Below are 21304 nucleotides of genomic sequence, written 5' to 3'. Positions count from 1 at the left end.
ACTTAAGTTTTCTCAGCTATGAAACAAGGGAGTTGAAAGAGATGACCTCTAAGGTCCTTCCAGGAGTCAGGAAAGTCAGTTTCAATCCTGCCTCAGTCACTTACTAGCTGTGTAATCCTGAGCAAGTCCCTTTACCTCTCAGCATCCTCATCTGAAAAATAGAGATCATAATAGCACCTACCTCCTAGGAGTGTTGTAAAGATAAAATGAAGGAACATGTAAAAAGATCATATGAAGAGGGGTTCAAAAAAGACAAAAGTGACAAATGACATTAAACCAAGTCAGAAGACTACACATCAAATGGGAACACTGATATTATAAAAGCCTCATTTTGCTATCATTATCAACCAATACAGACAGAGTTCTTACACCAAATAGGACACTTAAACATACTTACTCGAATAATTAACCTAACAGCTACAACACCAGATGTGGCCATGATTTTGGCACTGTTTGGGATTAAATTAAAGATGGTTGGCATGATGGCTTCTGCTCCATGATCAAACTTGTTTCCAAGAACTGATGACAGATGCCTTCAAAAAAAAGGGGGTGGGGGGGAGAAGGGAGAGACTTGTGTCTTTTGTTTGATATTTGTTGCAACTTACAATTAAAGATGTAAAGAAACCTCTCACATAACAAAACATTAAAAGCTGAAATAAAGATTCTGCCTGTCATTTTCAGCACACAACTTTTCCTGATTGACTGATTTCCATACCACCACACACTTACCTCTGGAGTACTGGGATATTTATTGTCTTTTACTTGATTTTTCAAAATATTCTTCTAATTCAAATACACATTTTTGAGTAATTAAAAAATTAATTTCATTCTCACTAATCAATTCAATTAATTAATTCAACTATTATGTCACAGGAATTATGTTAAATACAGGGAATAGAAAGGAAAAAGAAAGAAGAAACCTAAAGGAGGTTGCATGAAAATTGTGTGAGTTGACATTCTTTGACAGGAGTTAGGAAAAAACCAAGATGCTGCAGTATATCAAAATTAGAAATGATTACTATGAAAATAATTTTCTGTGCTATGTTGCTGTGAATTTGATCACTATCACTAAAAAAATGCTTAATATCCTTCCAGAAAATCAAAAAATTTAACAGATTTCATGAAAGATTTCAGACAAAAGAATAAAATCTTCACCAAAACCACAAGATTAAGATTCTACTGGCACTAGGAAAAGAAAGTCAGTTCATGGAATATGATGAGGAAATTCAACACTTAAGAGCACATGAATTGGATTGGAGTGAGGGAGTGTGTTGCTAAGTCATCAGCCTCACATTCTCCTCCAGTCATCTGGGTCCAGTGGCTAGATATGAATCAGGTAGAAAGGAGATGGCTCTGGATATGAGGCAATCAGGGTTAAGTGACTTATCCAATGTCACACAGCTAATTAAGTGTCAAGTGTCTGAGGCTGGATTCAAACTCTTATCCCCCTGACTCCAAGGCCAGGGTCCTTTCCACTGTGCCACCTAGCTGCCCAGCAATTCTGCAAAGTTTTAGGTTAAAAGACAAAGAGAGAACATAAAGGATTGGGATATTAAGATGTTTCAACAGAAAAAAAGGATTAGTATGACCAGTTAAGACTAACATTAACAAAGCATTTTAGATTTGGTTTCATCAGACAGTTTAGGGTTTTTGTTAATTCCCTCTTAATTTGTGTTTGTGTGTGTGTGTGTGTGTGTGTGTGTGTGTGTGTGTGTGTGTGTATGAAACTTACTTCCTCTTTTTTCCCCTCCCTCTGAACAGGTAAAATAGAGAAATATGAGAGTTGAAAAAAAAGTCATCAGATTGAAAATTTTGTCCTACACAATAAGATGTGATAAAAAAAAAAATCAAAGAATAAAAACACAGAAGATCTGGGTTTATATCCAAGCTCTAACATGTAGGCCTGAGTCTCAGAGTCCTTATCTATAAAATTAGGGAGTTTATGGAGATGATTTCTAAAGTACTCTTCACTTTTCCTAAATAACACCATAGTATGATGTCAAAATATTAGCAGTCATAATAATGAAATATACAGTGGGAGCACAGTGTAGGGGAGAGATGGTCAAGGAGCCTTAAGAGTCACATCGGATGACCAGGCTAAGTCATTTATCCTTGATGCCTCACCAACTCTTTAACATAACTTATGGATGAGCTGCCTATTTCAAAAGAATTAACAGTGCATGTGCATGTCTGTACATGAATATGTGTATGTGTGCCATAGATCCAATCTGTGGCACTGGAGAAGAACTCTGTTCCCCAGCTCCACAATGGTATCTCAGGTTCAGTCTAGAATTTTATTCAAACAATTATGATTAGCCTCAACTGAATATAAGCATGTAAACATACATTCCCCTTTTTGGCCTGAAACAGATAATACAAATTTAGATAATGCAAGTTAAAAGCTAGTTAGTTGACAGTAAACCTTTCTAAAGAGACACTTGTGGATTAAGACCAATACTACTCACACAGAGGATCATAGATTTAGAGCTGAAAGGTACCTCTGAGGTCACCCAGTTCAAGTTCTCATTTTAAAGATAAGGTAATTAGGACCTAGAGAGGTAAATGACTTGACTTAGGTTACATAAAGACAGGGACAAGAAGAAACTGTGACTCTAAATCTCACTTAGAGGCAACTTTAAGAAGAAGGAACACAATCACATTGTGGATTGCAATTTCATGAGATTCACCTTTACTGTTTGCTCTTCAATCAATTTGCCACACCTCAAGTGTTAAGTAGGTTGCTACACAGGGAGAAGAAACAAAAGAACAAAGAAAATGTACCATTGCATACCAATCAATGAATAGGGATCCCACAGCTATACACCAATTTAAGACATTAAATTGTATTATATTCCCTTTTGATAAAATGTAGACATCAGTAATTCTAACAGTATGGATACTAGAGCATGGATTCAATTGACAGATTATATTCATTTCTAAATGAACACTTTTCTTAATTTTTAGTTAATTTGCTACTATTCTTTTATGTCACAACTAAATTTTGGGTTAGTTATGAATGTGATGGACTAAATCAAATTGTTTCAAGGCTATTTATAAATATCCTAAAATACCAAAAGAATGTTTTCTGCTAGATGTTCTAACGATTTGTCAGAAGAGCATTTTTTTTGCCATATTTATTTATTTGTACATTCGTCCATCCATCCATCAATGTATTCATTTATTTATTCACTTAATTATTTATTTATTTGTTTATTTATTTTTTGAGGTTTGCGATTTTTTCCCTTAATTTTGCTTCCCTCCCCCATCTGCCACAGAAGGCAGTCTGTTAGTCTTTACTTCGTGTCCATGCTATACATTGATCTAAACTGAATGTGTTGAAAGAGAAATATCCTTAAGAAGGAAAAAAATAAAGTATAAGAGATAGCAAGATTACATAATAAGATAAAAGGTTTTTTTTTTTAAATTAAAGGTAATAGTCTTTGGTCTTTGTTTAAACTCCACAATTCTTTTTTCTGGATACAGATGGTATTCTCCATCACAGATAACCCACAATATCCCTGACTGTTGCACTTATGAAATGAACAAGTCCATTAAGGTTGATCATCAACCCTTTATTGCTGTTACAGTGTGTCTGGTTCTGCTCATCTCACTCAGCATCAGTTCATGCAAATCCCTCCAGGCTTCTCTGAATTCCCATCCCTCCTGGTTTCTAATAGAACAAAAATGTTCCATAACCACAATACCACACATTTTCTCAGTTATTCCCCAATTGTTAGACATTCACTTAATTTCCAAATCCTTGCTACCACAAATAGAACTATCAGGGTATAGACCAAGTAGTGGTACCTTGGATCAAAAGGTATGCACATTTTTGTTGCCCTTTGGGCATAATTCCAAACTGCTTTCCAGAAAGGCTGGATGAGTTCACAGCTCCACCAACAATGTATTAGTGTCCCAGATTTCCCACATCCCTTCCAACAATGATCATTATCCTTTCTGGTCATATTGGGCCAGTCTGAAAGGTGTGAGTTGGTACCTCAGAAATGCTTTAATTTGCATTTCTCTAATAATTAAGTGGTTTAGAGCAATTTTTCATATGACTATGGATTGCTTTAATTTTCTCATCTGTAAATTGCCTCTGTATATCTTTTGACCATTTGTCAATTTGAGAATAGCTTTTTTTTAAATAGATTTGAATCAGTTCTAAATATATTTTAGAAATGAGTCCTTTTTGAAAAATTCTAGCTGTCAAAATTGTTTCCCAATTTACTACATTTCTTTTGATCCTGGTTACAGTGGGTTTTTTAATTTAATGCAATCAAAATTCTCTAGTTTGTTTTTAATGATATTCTCATCTCTTCCTTAGTCATAAACTACTTCCTTTCCCAAAGATCTGACAAGTAAACTATTCCTTGATCTCCTATAGTTTGCTTATAATATTGTCTTTTATGTCTAAATCCTGTATCCATGTTGATCTTATCTTGGTATAGGTTGTGAGGTGTTGGTCAAATCCAAGTTTCTGTCATACTAACTTCTAATTTTCCTAACAGTTTTTTATCAAAGAGAGAGTTTTCATCCCAAAAGCTGGACTCTCTGGGCTTATCAAAAAGCAGATTACTATAATAATTTCCTGCTACCTCCTTTGCACTTAGTCTATTCCACTGCTCCACCATTCTATTTCTTAACCAATACCAGACAGTTTTGATGACTGATGCTTTATAATGTAATTTTAGATCTGGTAGGGCTAGGCCACCTTCTTTTGCACATTTTTTTCATTAAATCCCTGGAAATCTTTGACTTATTTCTCCAAATGAATTTACTTACCAATTTTTTCTAACTCCTTAAAGTAGCTTTTTGGAATTTTGAATGGTAGGGCACTAAGTAAGTAGTTTAAATTAGGTAGAACTGTCATTTTTATTAAATTAGCTCTTTGTCATCTTTAAAAAAATTCTACAATAAACAAGAGGTGAGTGCTACAAAAATTATCTCTATGGCATGCAAAAAAGTAAGTAAAAACTGTATGTACCTAGTTGTTTTTCAGGAGTTTTCTTCTAATAAATAATCCCAGTCTATAAATTTTGTCAAAGAAAAAATCTGAATTTACCAGCTAATTCAGATCCTAGGGCAATTACTGGCAATATTTTTTCTATTTCTCTAAAGGCACATCTTCAATCTGATGACCTTTTCTCAATTCTCTTATTTCTCAGCAGTACTGACATGATTGACCACCTGGTTCCTCTCTGGATGTTCTTATCTCTGCTCTTTCTCTATTTTCCTCCAGTTCAACGGCTCCTCAGTCTCCCTGAATGTTCAACATACATATCATATCCATTAACTCTGGTTCTATCTCAGGTTTCCTTTTTTTCTATATATTCTTTTCATTTAGATCTTCATACACATGATTCCAAGACCTAAATATTCAGCCATTGTATCTTGCTGAAGTTCTACTCCCTTATCAACTGTACAATCCAAACTGGATGTCATCTTGGCACATTCAATTTAACATGTCCAAAATAGAATTCATTTTAATTCCCAGTAATCCCTGATCACTTTTGAGTTTCCCTGTTCCAACTAAGAACACATCCATCCTTCTGGTCTCTAGATTCACAATCATGTTCTCAAATCGTCAATCTTCCTAATTCCACATATTCGATAAGCTGCTAAATCTTGTCATATACACAATATCTCTTAGAACACACCTGCTTTTTACTACTCCTAGAACAGCTCCTAAATTCAAACCATAATCATCTCTTCCCTATTATTCCTTGCTCCTCTATTTTTAACCATCTTCTAATTGTTCCCCCTACTGTAACATCTCCAATATACTCTCCTCTTGACTATTATGGTGATACTCCTAAAGTTCATGTTTGACCATGCCATTCCCCTAGCTAATAAAAGACTAATCAGTTTTCTAATCTTAAAATTTAAAAATTTTAAAACAAGAAAGTGATACTGTCATGTCATAGTTTCTAAACTAAGTTAAACAACAAATAATTAAATTAAGAGGGATGTACACAGTAAAAAGAACAGGAATGGGAAAAGATTTTTTTTGGTGGACATTCCTTATGGTACAATTATTTTAATAAACTGAAGGATTATACATATTTCATGAAAGAAACTATACAATATATAAGACAGAATCTCTTTTGGGAGACAAGCAACTGGTTTGTACTATGTTTTAGCATTTCAAGAATAAAATGAATTCAAAGGAGTGTTTAGCATAGTACCTTGGACACAGTAGGTCCTTATTAAATGAACACTGATCGACAGTTTTAACCAAGTTAAAAAAACTTATTACAAGTTGAAATGTCATTTACACATACACTAAAATTATATTCCCATGTCATTTAAGTAATAGAAAGTGAAATTTGCTAACTATAATCTGTAAAACTGCAACTTATTTAAGGTTAAAGAGACTCAACTACTGCAATATATAATTTGGTACAAAAGTAGAAATGGAAACTATAACAAATATATGAAATAAAAAAAGAACATAATAGTCACTGAAAAAGGGTTGTTAAGCAAAAATGACAAGGGAATTTTGGAATGCTACATATATATTACATTTTATTAAAAATTCCCAAAACATTCTTTCATAGGTAAATCCTTCAGAGTCTAGTTTTTTCAATGAAACAACATTTAAACAACTACTTGCTTATAAATGGATCAGGAAATACTTTGTAATAATTATATGACTAGCATGAGCCTCAGAGAGTTAAATAAAAGTTATAGCTATTTCAGAAATTCTACAAATAACAGCCTATGGAATAATCTCAGAAGATAAATTTGTGAAACATTTAAGAATCTGCAAGAAAGCATTTCTTACCCCAGCGTGATACAAGCTTCCCGGACGACTTGAGACCGCAGGTCTTTAGCAGATAATTTAAATGCTCCATCCAACAGACGTAAATGTTGAAAGAAATTATCATATTCAGCAGCTCCAGCCAAAAGTAATGATCGAATCTTTTTCAGCTGACAGAAGACAGAAGATTTACAAGAAAATAAATACTTCTCAAAACTGAGTATATTCTGCAATGAAAAAAAATTGATGACAAAGTGGACATTGACAAGAAAATGCTGAGAAAAAATTATTTAGGTAGTTAAATATTAATGGATATTAAATGTTCCAAATATTAAATATATTTAGAAACAAGAGGATGCTAGACCTCCACAGGTGCCAGAGTTTAGTACAACCCCCAGAAAACTCTTCAGAATAACTCAATGCTCTACAATATGACATCTAAAATGACTGGAATTATTGTTTAAAGACAAAACAAATGTTTTAATTTTTTTCTTCCAGACACTAAATGAATTTAAAGAAAATAAATATCTACTGTCCTACAAGTTTCTAATTGAAAGAATAAGCTGACTTCAAGTAACAGAGGAGGGAACAAATTTAACACCTCTGATTAATCATCTTTAAACAGATTTATTCAAGCATTGTTAAAGTAGCCTTCAGCAATCCAGAGTTCCAAATAGCCCTCTTTTGTCACCTAATTGGCTCAAAACTCTCATAAATTCTTTAAATTACTTAATCTACTTTTCTTCACTTTCAAAAGCTGGGGAAAAATGTATAATATGGAAAGGAATCTGGTCAGAAATCAAAATGTCATGTTTGTAGGAAATAATTGCAGCTATCATCTTCACTTCATGTTTCTTATTTTTAATCTCTCTCCCCATCTACTGGGTTCTTCTTTGCTGGCTACAAGCATTACTGTACCTCTACTATCCTTAAAAATCATCACATGATCTGAAATCTCTTCTAACATCTTGCTGTTCTCCTTTCTTTCATGGTTAAAAGTTTTGAAAAAGTGATCTAATAAGTTGCTCTCCTGCTTATTATTCTTTTATAATTAATGTTTTGTGAACTACTGGGGAGAGATAAATATCCACTTTTTGTAAGTGAATAAAATTATTGGGATATAAGCAAAACAAAACAAAAAAGTAAAAGAGAAAAAAAAATCTAAAATTACTAAGTCCACTTCTTTTAACTCAGTATCTTGTAAAAAGCTCAGCAATCTGTCCTCAACCCTCATCATTCAATTGAAATTGTCCTCTTAATGGACAAATCTAACGGCCTTTACATAGGCCTGATCCTCACTGACCTTTTTCCAGCCCCAATACAATCTTTCATTTTTTTACTTCGGGATTGCTAAATTCTCTAAGTTGTTAAGCAATACTGTTCTCCTTTTATTTGTGTGACTCTTCCTTCTTAGGCCCCTTTTCTTGGTTCTTCACCTAACCACAGGACCCCTACCTACAATCCTCTCCTAAACTATCCTCTAATTATTCTTTTCATCAGCTCTAAATGTATCTAAATGATAATGAGAGCTAACATTTACACAGCATACAAGTATTATCTTGTTTGATCCTCACAACAACTCTGGGAGGTTGGTGCTATTATTATGCCCATTTTACAGATGAGGAAACTGAAGAAGCAGAAATTAAGAAACTTGCCCATTTTCTCATAGATAGAAACATATGAGCCTGGATTTGACTTAGTTTGTCTGATTTCAGATCTAGCACTCCATCTGCTGCCTAAATTATATAGTACATACATATAATAAATATTCTATATACCCTAATTATGTTAATATTTTCTCTCTATAAAATATCTAGGATACACACAACACACACACACATATATGTATATGTATATATATATATGTATATATATATATTTAGGATGTATACATATAGACATCTAAAATGTATAAATAAATACAAACTTTGAATATGTCTCTACATGGATGGATACATATGTACATGTATGTATAATATATATTAATACTTTCTTACAAGCATACACATGTATTACACTATGTTGTGTGCATGCATGTGTGTATATCCAGCTCTAATCTTTCTACTGAGCTATAGTAGTACTTCTCTGGTTTCCTACTGTACCATGTCTTGAAGGAATCTAAAAATCAACATGTCTAAAACAGAAAGTTTTGATTTGCATAAAAGTTACAGAAAAAAGATAATAAAAACATATATAAAAAGAATTAGTAATCTTTAAAAACTCAAAGGACATAATATAGTGTGTATATTTACACGCATGTAGATGGGCATAACACAACATTACTACACATACATACTTGACAGAACAGAAACATCATTCTTAGTTTAACATAGTTATTTATAGAGAAAGAGCTATTAATCAACCTTTATTAGTTTGTTTTTAATAATGACAAGTTTAATGAATGAGCATAATTAAAAAGCAATTATGCAAAAGTTAAAAGCTTACAGCTGTTACTCTCTGTTCCCAGTCATGTTTGTCATCAGATAAGATTTCCCTAATTTTATTTATAGATTCTTCAAGATCTCGACTGGAATAAATCTGTAAATTAAAAAAATATGGTTATTCTATCAATCAATAAGATAATTTACATAAATAGACAAAGGTTTGTTTGGGGGGGGGGTTTAGGTTTTTGCAAGGCAAATGGGGTTCAGTGGCTTGCCCAAGGCCACACAGCTAGGTAATTATTTAAGTGCCTGAGACCGTATTTGAACCCAGGTACTCCTGACTCCAGGGCCGGTGCTTTATCCACTACGCCACCTAGCCACCCCGAAAGTTTATTTTTCAATTGTATCAAATAAAGAATGTGCAACAGGCATGAATGACATAAAAAAATTGTCATTTAAAAAAATCTAAGTGCTAAAGAGACCAGATGTAGAATGATAAGATATATGTGTTTAAACTGCATCTATATAACTGCTAATTTTTTTAACCTCGTCACAGTCCTTGGGGGACACCAATTTAACAAATTTCACAAATCCATGCTTGTATAAGCAGATAAAGAAATCTGGTTGAAAATGTTCCATGGTGTTTTCGATAAGGAATGGAATTTTGGGGTTTATTCTGAGTCTATGGATCTGTGATCCCATGAGTGTGGATATTCTCTTAAATTATTAAATAAATTAAATTCTCTTAAACACAGCAAATGTATTGCCCAGGAGGCTCTTAGTCAAATTCTCCCCTAAGTTTATCACAAGTTTCCACTAAACATACTAGGGCCTTCCTGGATTTCTTTTGACAGTGAAGATACCAAAGAAGAACAATGGTTCTATTAGTTAGCCCTCAATCTTTCCTCATTATCAGACCAGTTTTTTTGGATCAGATATTTCTAGAACTTATGAAATAAAAGGTGTTATTAGAAATAAACAATATTAACTTATTTCATTTTCATAGTAACCCTATACAATCAATCAACTAAAACAGGAGGCCTTAGAATTTATAAGACAAAATACCTGAGCTTAATGAATTCATAACCCTCTTGGGGGCAAAAGATACACAAACAGATAAATATTTAACAAAACAAGGCAGCATAAATTGCAAATAAGAAACATATGACAACAGACAATATAGAAGTTTGGAGGATGAAAGCTTAATTGAGGGAGAAGTGATAATAAATAGCTAGACAGAGGAGGTATATCTTCATTCAACTGATAAGAAAAGGAATTCACAGACAATGCTACACAATTGACTAATGGAAGATCTGGAGTTTAAACTCAGATTAATTCAATAAACATTTATTAAACTCTTAATGCTGAGGAAGAAACCAAGTTTGTATAAGACAGAATCTCTGACCTCAGGTAGTTAATAATCTACTAAATGACGGATCCTTAACATTCCCTTCCAAACAAATTTAAAATAAAGTGTCCAATAAAATTTTGGAGCAGCAGAGCCAATGGAATGTCAAGGGGAGACACTTTTCTGCCCAAGAAAGCTTAAGAGGTTGATGAGATGTCTCTGACCCTGGAGTAGAGGCCTTTATAGAGCTGGCGCTTCTGCAGCAGCAGTAGCATCCAAGAAGATTTTATCCAGAGATGGAAAGGGAGTTAGACAACTGGAAAGAAAGAGATTACAAGGCTTGACTGACACTGAGTACAGGTAATAATAATTGATAATTTTGCTGCCCATACAGTTCAAGAACCTAGTTCCAAGAAGAAGGTAAACAAACATGGGTAGTCACTCAAAAGGAAGCAAGGGCCTTGATCTCAGTTCCAAGGTAAGAGATGCACTAGCACTTATGACAGAAGACCAGGATTTTTCCTAGGTAAAGACCAGAGTACAAACCAGGAAAGTGGCAACCCACACCTCTCGTCTGATCATACCACTTTGGAAAAAACAAAAATGTGCATATTACCTAGAACTAGCTCTGAAAACAGTAGCATGAAAAAAAAGCCTCAAGCTTGGGGAAGTGTCTGTCTCCCAAGGTGAGCAGAGTTCAACTTTTTTTGTTGTTGCAATGAAGTGGGGTTAAGTGGCTTGCCCAAGGTCACACAGCTAAGTAATTATTAAATATCTGAGGCCAGATTTGAACTCAGGCACTCCTGACTCCAGGGCCAGTGCTCTATCCACTGCACCACCTAGCTGCCCCCAGAGTTCAACTTTTAACATAAGTTCAAGGTCATCAAATAAGCTAGCAAAATGAACATACGACCAAAAAAGAAAAAGAAAAAGAAAAAGAAAAAGAAAAAGAAAGAAATTGACCATAAAAAAGCTCCTATGATGGCAGGGAAGATGAAGACATAACTCAGAAGACCATGAGAAAAACAGCTACAAAAAACACATAAAAGATTAAAATGCTAAATATACCCAAATATAACAAGGATTCCAAAAAGAGTTTAAAAAAATAGATAAAAATAGATAAAAAAATAGATAAAACTGGCAGAGGAAAAATTTGACAAAGAATGAGAGTAATGTAAGAAATGTATGAAAATATAACTAACTGACAGCTTAGTAAAGGAATCACAAAAAAAAAATTGAAGAAAATAGCACCTTAAAAAACAGAATTGTCTTAATGGTAAAAGTGGCACAAAAATTCAATGTAGAAGAAAACTCCTTAAAAAGGATAGGTCAAATGGAAAAAAGTACAAAAATTGACTGAAGAAAATCTTTCCTCAAAAGCAGAACTGCCTAATAGAAAAAGAGGTACTAAAGAAAAATAATTCCTTAAAAATTAGAATTTGACAAGTAAAAGCTAATGACCCCCCCAAGACATAAAGAAACAATTTCAGTATCCTAAATTTAAGTCTCAAATTCTTTCCACTAGACTTCATTGTAAAATACATTAAGCTCAAGTTCAATTTTTGTTTATTAAGCAGGAATTCAAACTTGTAGTTAATTTGCAACGTCCCTCAAAATACAGATGGATATAAGTTTGTGTGTGTACATGCACACACATAAACTCAACTCTCCCCAAAATTAAGAATCTTCTTTCCTCATAGCCTACTGAAAAATTAGGCTCTTATATTAGGTTTTCCATATATTTATGTATGGTTTCTCTTCTTGGGGTATGCCTTGCTTCTAGTATAGAAGCACTTCCTTCTGCACATCTTCAAGAAGGCCCCACCTTTTATTTTTCCTCCTTGTTCTAATTTTGAATCGCAAGATCTCCATTTATTTTTTTGGTTTTACCTCTTCTTTCAACATTCTTTATGGTTATTACTTTATAAAAGAGATGGGGCATGTCTTGCTTGAAAAGAGGGGTCTAAACTAAAATTTTTAAGATTGTCAAAGGAAGAAAAAGAAATTAAGAGATCTACAAACACTTTTATTATGCACCACACTCACATAACTCACCTGTACTACTGGTACATCATCAAATGCTTTAATGAAGTCCTCCTCATCAACAGCACCAGCTCCTTCTTTTGCAGCTGTCAGAAAGAAAAACTATTATAATAAAAGAAAAACTATTATAATAACTAAAAAAAATAAGCTAGTACTCCCAAAAGTCAGGATTTAAACATCTAAAACCACATTAAGAAAGATGTGACAGTAATACAAGTTTAAGATTTTTTAAATGTACACATAATGAGTCAAACACATAACACACGATAGTGTCCTTTGACATCAAGGTACAATCCAACAAAATAAGGATGTTGTAAAATAAATGGCCAATGATGTGCTTCTACTTCAGTTCTACTTCAGAGTTTAGGCTTCAACAACTTCAATTCATCTATAATATTATGAAAAGCACCTAAAATAAACACAAAGGATCATTTCAGCACATAAATCAGACTAATTCATTGGTCGAGTGTCTCAGGACAAAAAAAATTGAGCCACTAATATCTGCCAAGAAATGCTAAAGAATCACATCAGTCTTCTTTCAAGTTTTAAATTATTACAGAGATGCTTAATTCCTAATCTTAAAAATTCCAGTTTCCCAAGAATTCTTGAGAAATACCTTAAATTTTCATTTACAAAGAAGAACTCAAGATGAAAATACCCCATATAAAGCAGCAAATCTGCATTAATCCTAACAAAATTTTTGTTTGCATGTCAGATGCCTTCTTTTGGGAACAAATTATTTCCTTTTAAAATTCCAGTGCTTCCTTATACTTTACAATCAAGAAAAATACTTCCATATTTTGATTTATCACTAAGTACAGTATTTACAGTATTTACAGAATCTCAGCACTAGTCTAATCTAAAGTCCGTATGTTACAGCTTTCAGGTCTAAGAATTATGTAAGTTAAGTGATTGGTAAGATTCATACAACTAGTTAGTGGAACAGGCAAAATACATATCTAAGTTTTTTGACCAGCAGTATTCTTTTCAGTATACAAACTCACCTATACTATCTATAATTTTAGTTAAAGCTGAGCCAACAGATAGGCAAACAAACACTCCTAAACAAGCTGAGTTCCAGAAAAGAAAGACAATGGAAAGAACAATGAGAATTGTAGTACAAAGAATATAAGAATAGATATAGAATTGTGATGAAAATGGAAAGCAATTTGGATGATCTGTTAATGTATTACACCAAGGGACTCTTGTTTCCAAACCTACCACTATATCACAAAAATATCAATGGTTCAGTAGCATTTCATGTTTCCTAGTATGAATAGGAATAAGAAAATAAAAAATAAATTAAAAAATAGAAAACCAGTCCTAATCTATGCTATTATTACTATTTCTATAATAAAAGGTATCAATAACTTACTTTTTAAAATTAATAAATAAATAAAACAATTTGCTAAAAGGAAACTCAAGATCTGCTTCTCTGGGGCCCCACTGTAGGAAAACTGAAAGGAGATCAAGTTTTTCAATAAATGAGGTTAAAAAACTAAAGCTTTTTGCAGAATTCAGGTTCAATCTATAACAATGTAGCAGTGTCTATAAAGCAAAGCCTAGCAGGCATAAATTTTCTATTTCCCAGGTTGCTCTGAAAAAGCTATTAAGAATTGTAAATCACTTAATCTCTCTGTAACTCAGTTTCTCCATCTATAATATGAATGGAGTAGACTCTAGAGTCTCTAATTAGTTAATGAGCCAATAAAAAGACTTAAAAGAGACATAGCAGAGAAGGGAAACACAAAGATGTGATTTCTACTTTTCATCTTATTTCACCTCAAAGTGCCTAGCACAGGTTTTTATATATAGTTAGCATTTCATTTACTTGCTTTTTGAATATTATTCAATTTATTAAAATTATCATACTTTTCAATTAATGGTTTTCCTCCTCAGTTTGCTAGGGGAAAAACAAAACAATCCCACTGTAACAAGTATGAACAGTCAAGCAAAAAATTAAATAAATTTCCCATGCTGACTATATCTAAAATGCATGTCTCATTGAGCATATTATTTCATCAGTGTCTTTGTTAAGAGGTGGATGATATCTTTATCATCAGTACTTTGCAATCATGGCTGACAATTAATTACCTTAAATCAAATTTCTTATGTCTTCGCAAAAACAACTTCTTGTGTACAAGGGTAAGCCAGATTGGAATATAACCTATGACTCTCAGAGAATGTAAACCACCTAAGTTAAAGTAAATAGCAAAAGAAGCTCCACTATTTCCCTGAACCATACATGGCACTATCCCCTCTTTGTTCTGTTTCTATATAATACCTGAAGTGATCTAGGTTCAATGTAAGGATCCATGAAGTTACTTTGTCCTGATGTTACCCAGGAAGCCTGGACTTTTGTGAGTATACTTCTCCATTTACCCTTATTAATGTCCAAGTAGTTATATGGTCCTCTTTCTTTTATGCCATACTACAACTGTCATAATTAGGGCAGAACAGATTTGTCCCACTACATTTGGTGTAGTGGGTAAAATAGTCTGTCCCCTTAAAAGAAATTAGTCTCCTAATTGTGTTCACCTCACTCTCCATTAATTCAAATAACAAACTCTTTCATTATTTCTTACAGCACAATAGTATTCCAATTCAAATTTCCACAATTCATTAAGCCACAATTTAATCATTTTCAAATTTTAAACGATCTCATTGCTTCATCAGTGTTAAGTGGGAAATCTATTCAACTTTGCACATCACAACCCTCTTATGCTTCACCAGAGAATTGGCAAGTAAATGGACAGATCTGTGGACAGATAAATTTGATGTGGTATGAGAGGACCTGGGTTCAAATTCCAACCATGAATTACTATTAAATTCATCTCACTAGCACTCTTTTTTTTCCTGCTATTTCTATAGCTTTATGAATGGAAGAAGGGAGTAAAGAAAGGACTGGGTGTAGTTCAGACTTATTAAATTTAATCCCAGACCTTGCCTTAAAGACTGACTAAATCAATCTATCTGTGGCTTTATGAGATTCCAACACTGGGAAGGAATAACTAGCTGTGTGTGATCCTGGGCAAGTCACCTAATCCTGTTTGTTTCAGTTTTCTCATCTATAAAATGATCTGGAGAAGGAGATGGCAAAACACTCCAGTAACTTTGCCAAGAAAACACAAATGGGGTCACAATGAATCAGCTATAACTCAAAAATGACTGAACAATACATCTGTATTTACATCTGTAAAGGGCCTTTTGATTACAAATAGATGGCTACATTTTAATCCTATAAGTGTTTTAAGAAAAATTTTAAGAAAAATAAGTAAAATCTGGTACTAAATATCAGAAGAATATTTACTCTAAAGTAATTATGCACTTAAACTGTCCCCTCCCCAAACTTAATTAACCACAAGCTGCAGTTTACTTCAGATATTTAATACAATTTATAATGAAGGTATTAACGATTAACAATAGTTTTCACTTTTTAGCCCAAAGAAAACTTGTACTCATACCAGAAGACTTAGATCCCAGGGCAACAGGACCAATGCGGCGAGTGGTTCCCATTGCAATGTTTCTTCGTGAGCTTGGGGGGGCCTTTGAAGATGTAGAAGAGCTGGCTGAAGGAGGCCGGTTCCCATCCACAGAGTCTTCATCATCAAAATTCTTATCTGAAGAGAATGGAAAAAAGGAAAAACATAAAAACTAAATATTTTCTAACTGAAAACTGAAGTAACAAATAGTCTCTGGGGAATAGCTGGCCCCTTGCTGATAAGATAAGCAGTGTCTACAGTGGACATTAGTTTAAATCTGAAAAGTTGTATTTACATCCCAACACTACCATTCACTGAGTTGTTTGAACCTACAAAAGTCATTTAACCATCTCCCACTGGTCAAAGTAGGGGAAATACTATTTATTTCCTATCTTCTCATGGGATTATGGGGAGGAAACACCCTAATTACTATATATGTTTTAATCACTATATATGTTTTAATTAGTTGAAAATGATAAATATCCAAGGATGTTGAAGATGAAATACTACTAGATTTAGATACAAATTCACCAGTGATCTTAGAGTACTTAGCAGAGAATAAGAGAAACTTAAGTTCACACAAACTTGTCCTTTCTTCCCAGATGCAGAGTTCAAATTCTTAGTACCCTAATTAAGTTGTAAGGGTCAAAGAGTCAATAACTAGATACAAGTTGAAAGATGCAAAATATTTATGCATTGTGCACCTAGAAATATATAACCTAATCACAGTAACTGTCACAATTTGAATGCAAGCTCTGTCTTGTGTAAGTGTGGACAACTCACTTAATCTCAGTAGACTGTAGCACCCCTTATCTGTAAAATGAATAGGCTAGACTACCAAATAAATAATCAACCCAGCAAAAATTCACTTTGAGAATGAATGTACCAGTATATATAAGACAATGTATAGAAACAGCCTGGGGTAAGTTGTTCATGTCACACAGCATGTGTTTCAGATAAAAATTTTCCTTAATGTAAATGGTTCAATAAAAATGTCCTGGAGAACTGTCCAATGGCAGATAATAGGTGAACTCAGGATTAATCAATCAATTATCTGATCAGATTTTTAGAATACTCCACTTTAAAAATACGGTAAAGGCTCTCTTGTGTAGTTACAGGGGACAAAAAAAAATGATGCAAACAGTTTTATTCTTTTCTTTAATCAACAGCTATTTTATATTAGATTCTTTAAAGGCACTCTTTTCAGATATCTTTTTTTTGGGGGGGGGGGGGGTTTGCAAGGCAATGGGGTTTAGTGGCTTGCCCAGGGCCACACAGCTAGGTAATTATTAAGTGTCTGAGGCCGGAGTTGAACTCAGGTACTCCTGACTTCAGGGCTGGTGCGCTATCCACTGCACCACCTAGCCGCCCCTCAAATAATATCTTGACCTAAAATAAGTCCAGTCTTTCAGCAATCACAAGATGTTAGAATTCAGTTGGGTGCAAAAGTGAAAAAGAGATGACATTAGTGACTGATAAAATTTTAATCCAACTTTAATCCAATCTTCCTTTCAAAGTTTCCTTTAAGAAGCTTCTATGTTGTACTAGCTATGTTATTTAAAAAACATTTTTATAGCTTAAATATAGAGGCGATGTTTATATGATCCTGGAAAGTCACCTAACTAACCTGTCCACCTTAGCTGTGAAATGGGATCCATGATATAATAGCAGCTGCTTCCCAATAACACAGAAGGCACTTGAGCATTGCTGGTTCTTTTCTTCTTCCTCCTCTCCCTAAAAAGCAGGCCCTGCAGCAGCACACTCACACAGGCAGCCAGAGCTTTCTGCAGAATGTCTGATTCATGTCAGTCAGATTAAAGAAAAAAAGGAGCTGGAGAACAAGCCCAGTGGGAAACATATCAAAAGTGACAATTACTTTTCTGACCCTAACACTTTTCTCTAAAGAGGAAGATTCTATCAACAGTTATTAACAAAAGAGGAAACATGGACAACAACTTTTGCAGTTCAACTTGGAATGCAACATTTTTGCAATTAATATCAATAACTACACAGGGATGGCAGATGTCAAGACCTCTGGGCAGAAACCAGAAGTTATTTAAAAATTCACATTCAACTTAATTTAAATTGTTTGACTTAATTTTAGAATCATTAATGGGAGAAAAGTGCATGTCTTTTTTTTTAAGGTTTTTGCAAGGCATTGGGGTTAAGTGGCTTGCCCAAGGCCACACAGCTAGAAAATTATTAAGTGTCTGAGGCCGGATTTGAACTCGGGTACTCCTGACTTCAGGGCTGGTGCTCTATCCACTGTGCCACCTAGCCACCTCAAAGTACATGTCTTTATAATCAAATCTCACAACCATGTACAAATTAGCTTCTTCATCCTTTAGACTCAATTTTTAAATCATTTCATAGATGGTTGTGCCTTCACTCCAGAAAATAACTTCTCATGAAACCAAGTATTGAGAACTGTAGGAACAAACAACCTGGTTACTACAGGAAATTCAAAATTCAGGGTGGGGCATACCACATTTCTCACAGCATAATCACTCTAACTTTGCAAGAATCACTAATGAAGAGAAAAAAAAGAAGATTCAAAGAAAGAAAATCAAGCTACTGAACCTTATATTATTGATGATTTAAGACCTCATCTCAGTTCATCCCCAGGAACGTTAGAAAAGGGGGAAGCTATGTTGCTTCAGAAAGGAAAATTTCTTTCCTTTTAGTAAAACCAAACTGATCAAAATAGTTTAAAAAGCAGATTTTCCATATCCCAGTTACTCATTTAATTTTTTCTTTTTATATTCCCATGCTACATGTGAAAATTGGGGAAACAATTTAATTACAATTAATTAGACAAATATAAAATGTAGGATAAATGAGAATCACACAATACTTGCCATCAACTAGCTTATATTCTAGAAAAATTAATGACTTGTTGACATTTACCAAATCTCTGATTTGGTAAAATAAACTGAGAAACAATAACAAAAAAGTTATGATAATTACCATTACGTTGAGAAAAGAATTTTAGTAAAGTAAGCAACCAGAATTATTTCTAAAGACTTTGATTGAAGTATGCCCCCAGACCTCTTTACACTGAGGCAGTGAATTATCTGTAGATTAATGCAAGCACTGTCAAGATATAACTAAGGAACTGATATATTTTACTTAACTACAAATATCTTTTACAGAAGAAAGCTAGAGTGGGGTTGAAGTGACCGGGGAGTAACTAAAAAGTGACAGAAGTGCCAAAAAGAAAAGATTTTTTAAAAACAAATTTAACATGCATAGAGAGAACAAAAAGATAATTTTTTTCATACCAAATGGTACCCATAATTTTCCAGAACATTGAAATAAATCTTTTATGACCTCACAAAATTTCCAATATGCCTAAAGGCTGAAGAAGTAATATTTGAAACAAGTAGATAACCCCTTCTCTTTCAAAAATCCTCTATGCTCAATTTGATATATCAGTTGCATGAAAAGCTTATTAGAATCTGGAAGACACAGATTAAATGATTTTGACATTTATACTTATGTACTATGGATTCTTTGCAGACTTTGTAGACTTGTATATGGCCCTTTTGGGCCCTGACCTTTCAAACAGTCAAAGCTAAGCTATGGGAGATAGAAAAAAAAAAAAGACATATTCTGCCCTTGAGAAGCTCACAATCTAATATAGGAGACCACATAGGTAAACAAATATGTATAAACAAAATGCATACAGGATAAACAGGAAGTAATCAACAAGTTACTAGAATTTAGATACAGGTAACAGTTTTCTGTAAAATGGGAAAATTTAATTGGGCTGAAGAAAAATTGAGAAGCCAGAAAGCAGAGATAAGATAAGAAAACAGAGGGACATAAGGGAAAATACTGGAACCAAGAGAAGGGGGGTCTTGTTCATGGAACAGTAAGGAAATCAATGCCATTGAATTGAAGAGTACCTGTCAGTAAGGTATAAGATGACTGGAAAGGCGAGTGTTCAAGGTAGGTTTTGAAGGGTTTTGAACATTAAGGAGATTTTTTTTTAATCTGATTCTAGAGGAATCCAGAATCACTGGGAAAGCACTGGAATAGGTCTGGTGCTTTAGGTAAATCACTTTGGTGATTGAATGTAGGATAAAATGGAGTGGGAAGAGATTTGAGGCAGCAGATCTATCAGTAAATTATTGTAGCAGGACAAATTTAAGGTGATGAATGGCCTGTAGTTCAGTGATGACAGTGTCAGAGGAGACAAGGTGATATACCTTCAACCATAGCAAGGTGAAATCTACAGGTTTTGCCAACAGATTGATCCCATTCAGTTAAAGTCAAGATATCAAGTCCCTTAATTTTTCAGAATCCAACCTAAGAACCAGGCAAAAGATACTATTTACATATCCCCTATAGTTGGCAACGCCCAAACCTCTGGTACAACTCAGTTGCCTGAATGAAGATTCCCTACCCTTTTTTACCACTTCTCATTCTTTTATTGACATTCACCTCAACTACACTCAAGTGACAGGTTTAGCTTAATCCTACTAATAAAGATTATAACCATAAAAATCACAATACTGACAATTCAGTTATCAAAAGACAGGTTACCTTATCATAATGTCACAACTTTGTCACCATGGTGCCTCAGTTACATTGAAGGGATCCACATCTAAATGGCCCAGGTCTCCCACTGTATTCAGACCATCAACAGTATACCTGTTTCCTATACTAACAGCCCATAGGGTATAGATGGCTCTGGAAACAGCAGAGAGAAGGATGTCTTTGCATTCCTCTCACTTTTGTCAACATAATGTGCATGTAATGCCATCATTCAATTGATGTCATGGTCTTCTTTCATTTTGATGGACAGCAATCAATCAGGATTTATAAAGTGCTTTGCATAGTGCCTGCACATATTAGGGGCTTAACAAATATTTTTTTTCCATTTTTCTTTTGTTTACTCTGATTACTTAAGGGAGTAAAGTCTCAAGACAACACTAATGGGTCTAAAGTCTATTAATCTCAGTGACTGTTAAAGCTGGAAGATTCTCTAAGAGAATATTTAATTTTACCTGCATCATTTTTATAGATGAGTAAATTGAAACAGTGTGATTCACACATAACTAATTATTGGCAGAAGAGGAATAGAAACTGTCTTCTGAGCCCTTTTGTGATTGTGTATTAGGATTTTAATCAGAAATCCTAAGATTTTAATCTCATCTATAGATGTCACTAGGTATTTTGATCAGATTACAGATTAGAGGTTTTGTGTTAAAAGAACAGCAAATCTGAAGTTAAAGGACCTAGGTTCAAATCACAACTCCATTTGGTATATTAACTTTAG

At 33.8% G+C, this 21304-nt stretch overlaps 1 protein-coding gene across 5 annotated transcripts in view; it reads right to left on the bottom strand.

Moving 5' to 3' along the window:
* CLASP1 (cytoplasmic linker associated protein 1) overlaps positions 1-21304 on the bottom strand; it is a 379426-nt gene that overhangs the window by 158713 nt on the left and 199409 nt on the right. For all 5 annotated transcript variants that reach the window (XM_074214965.1, XM_074214964.1, XM_074214967.1 and 2 more), the window contains exons 9-13: positions 16003-16158; positions 12551-12624; positions 9209-9301; positions 6788-6933; positions 398-533 (exon numbers count right to left, since the gene is read on the bottom strand). In XM_074214965.1, the coding sequence (XP_074071066.1) occupies positions 398-533; positions 6788-6933; positions 9209-9301; positions 12551-12624; positions 16003-16158 (605 nt within the window). The remainder of the gene's footprint in view (positions 1-397; positions 534-6787; positions 6934-9208; positions 9302-12550; positions 12625-16002; positions 16159-21304) is intronic.

The sequence above is a fragment of the Macrotis lagotis genome, chromosome 1 (assembly GCF_037893015.1).
Source record: "Macrotis lagotis isolate mMagLag1 chromosome 1, bilby.v1.9.chrom.fasta, whole genome shotgun sequence".
NCBI lineage: Eukaryota > Metazoa > Chordata > Mammalia > Peramelemorphia > Peramelidae > Macrotis > Macrotis lagotis.
Note: the sequence above shows the minus strand (reverse complement) of the source record. Positions and strands in the feature narration are given on the sequence as shown.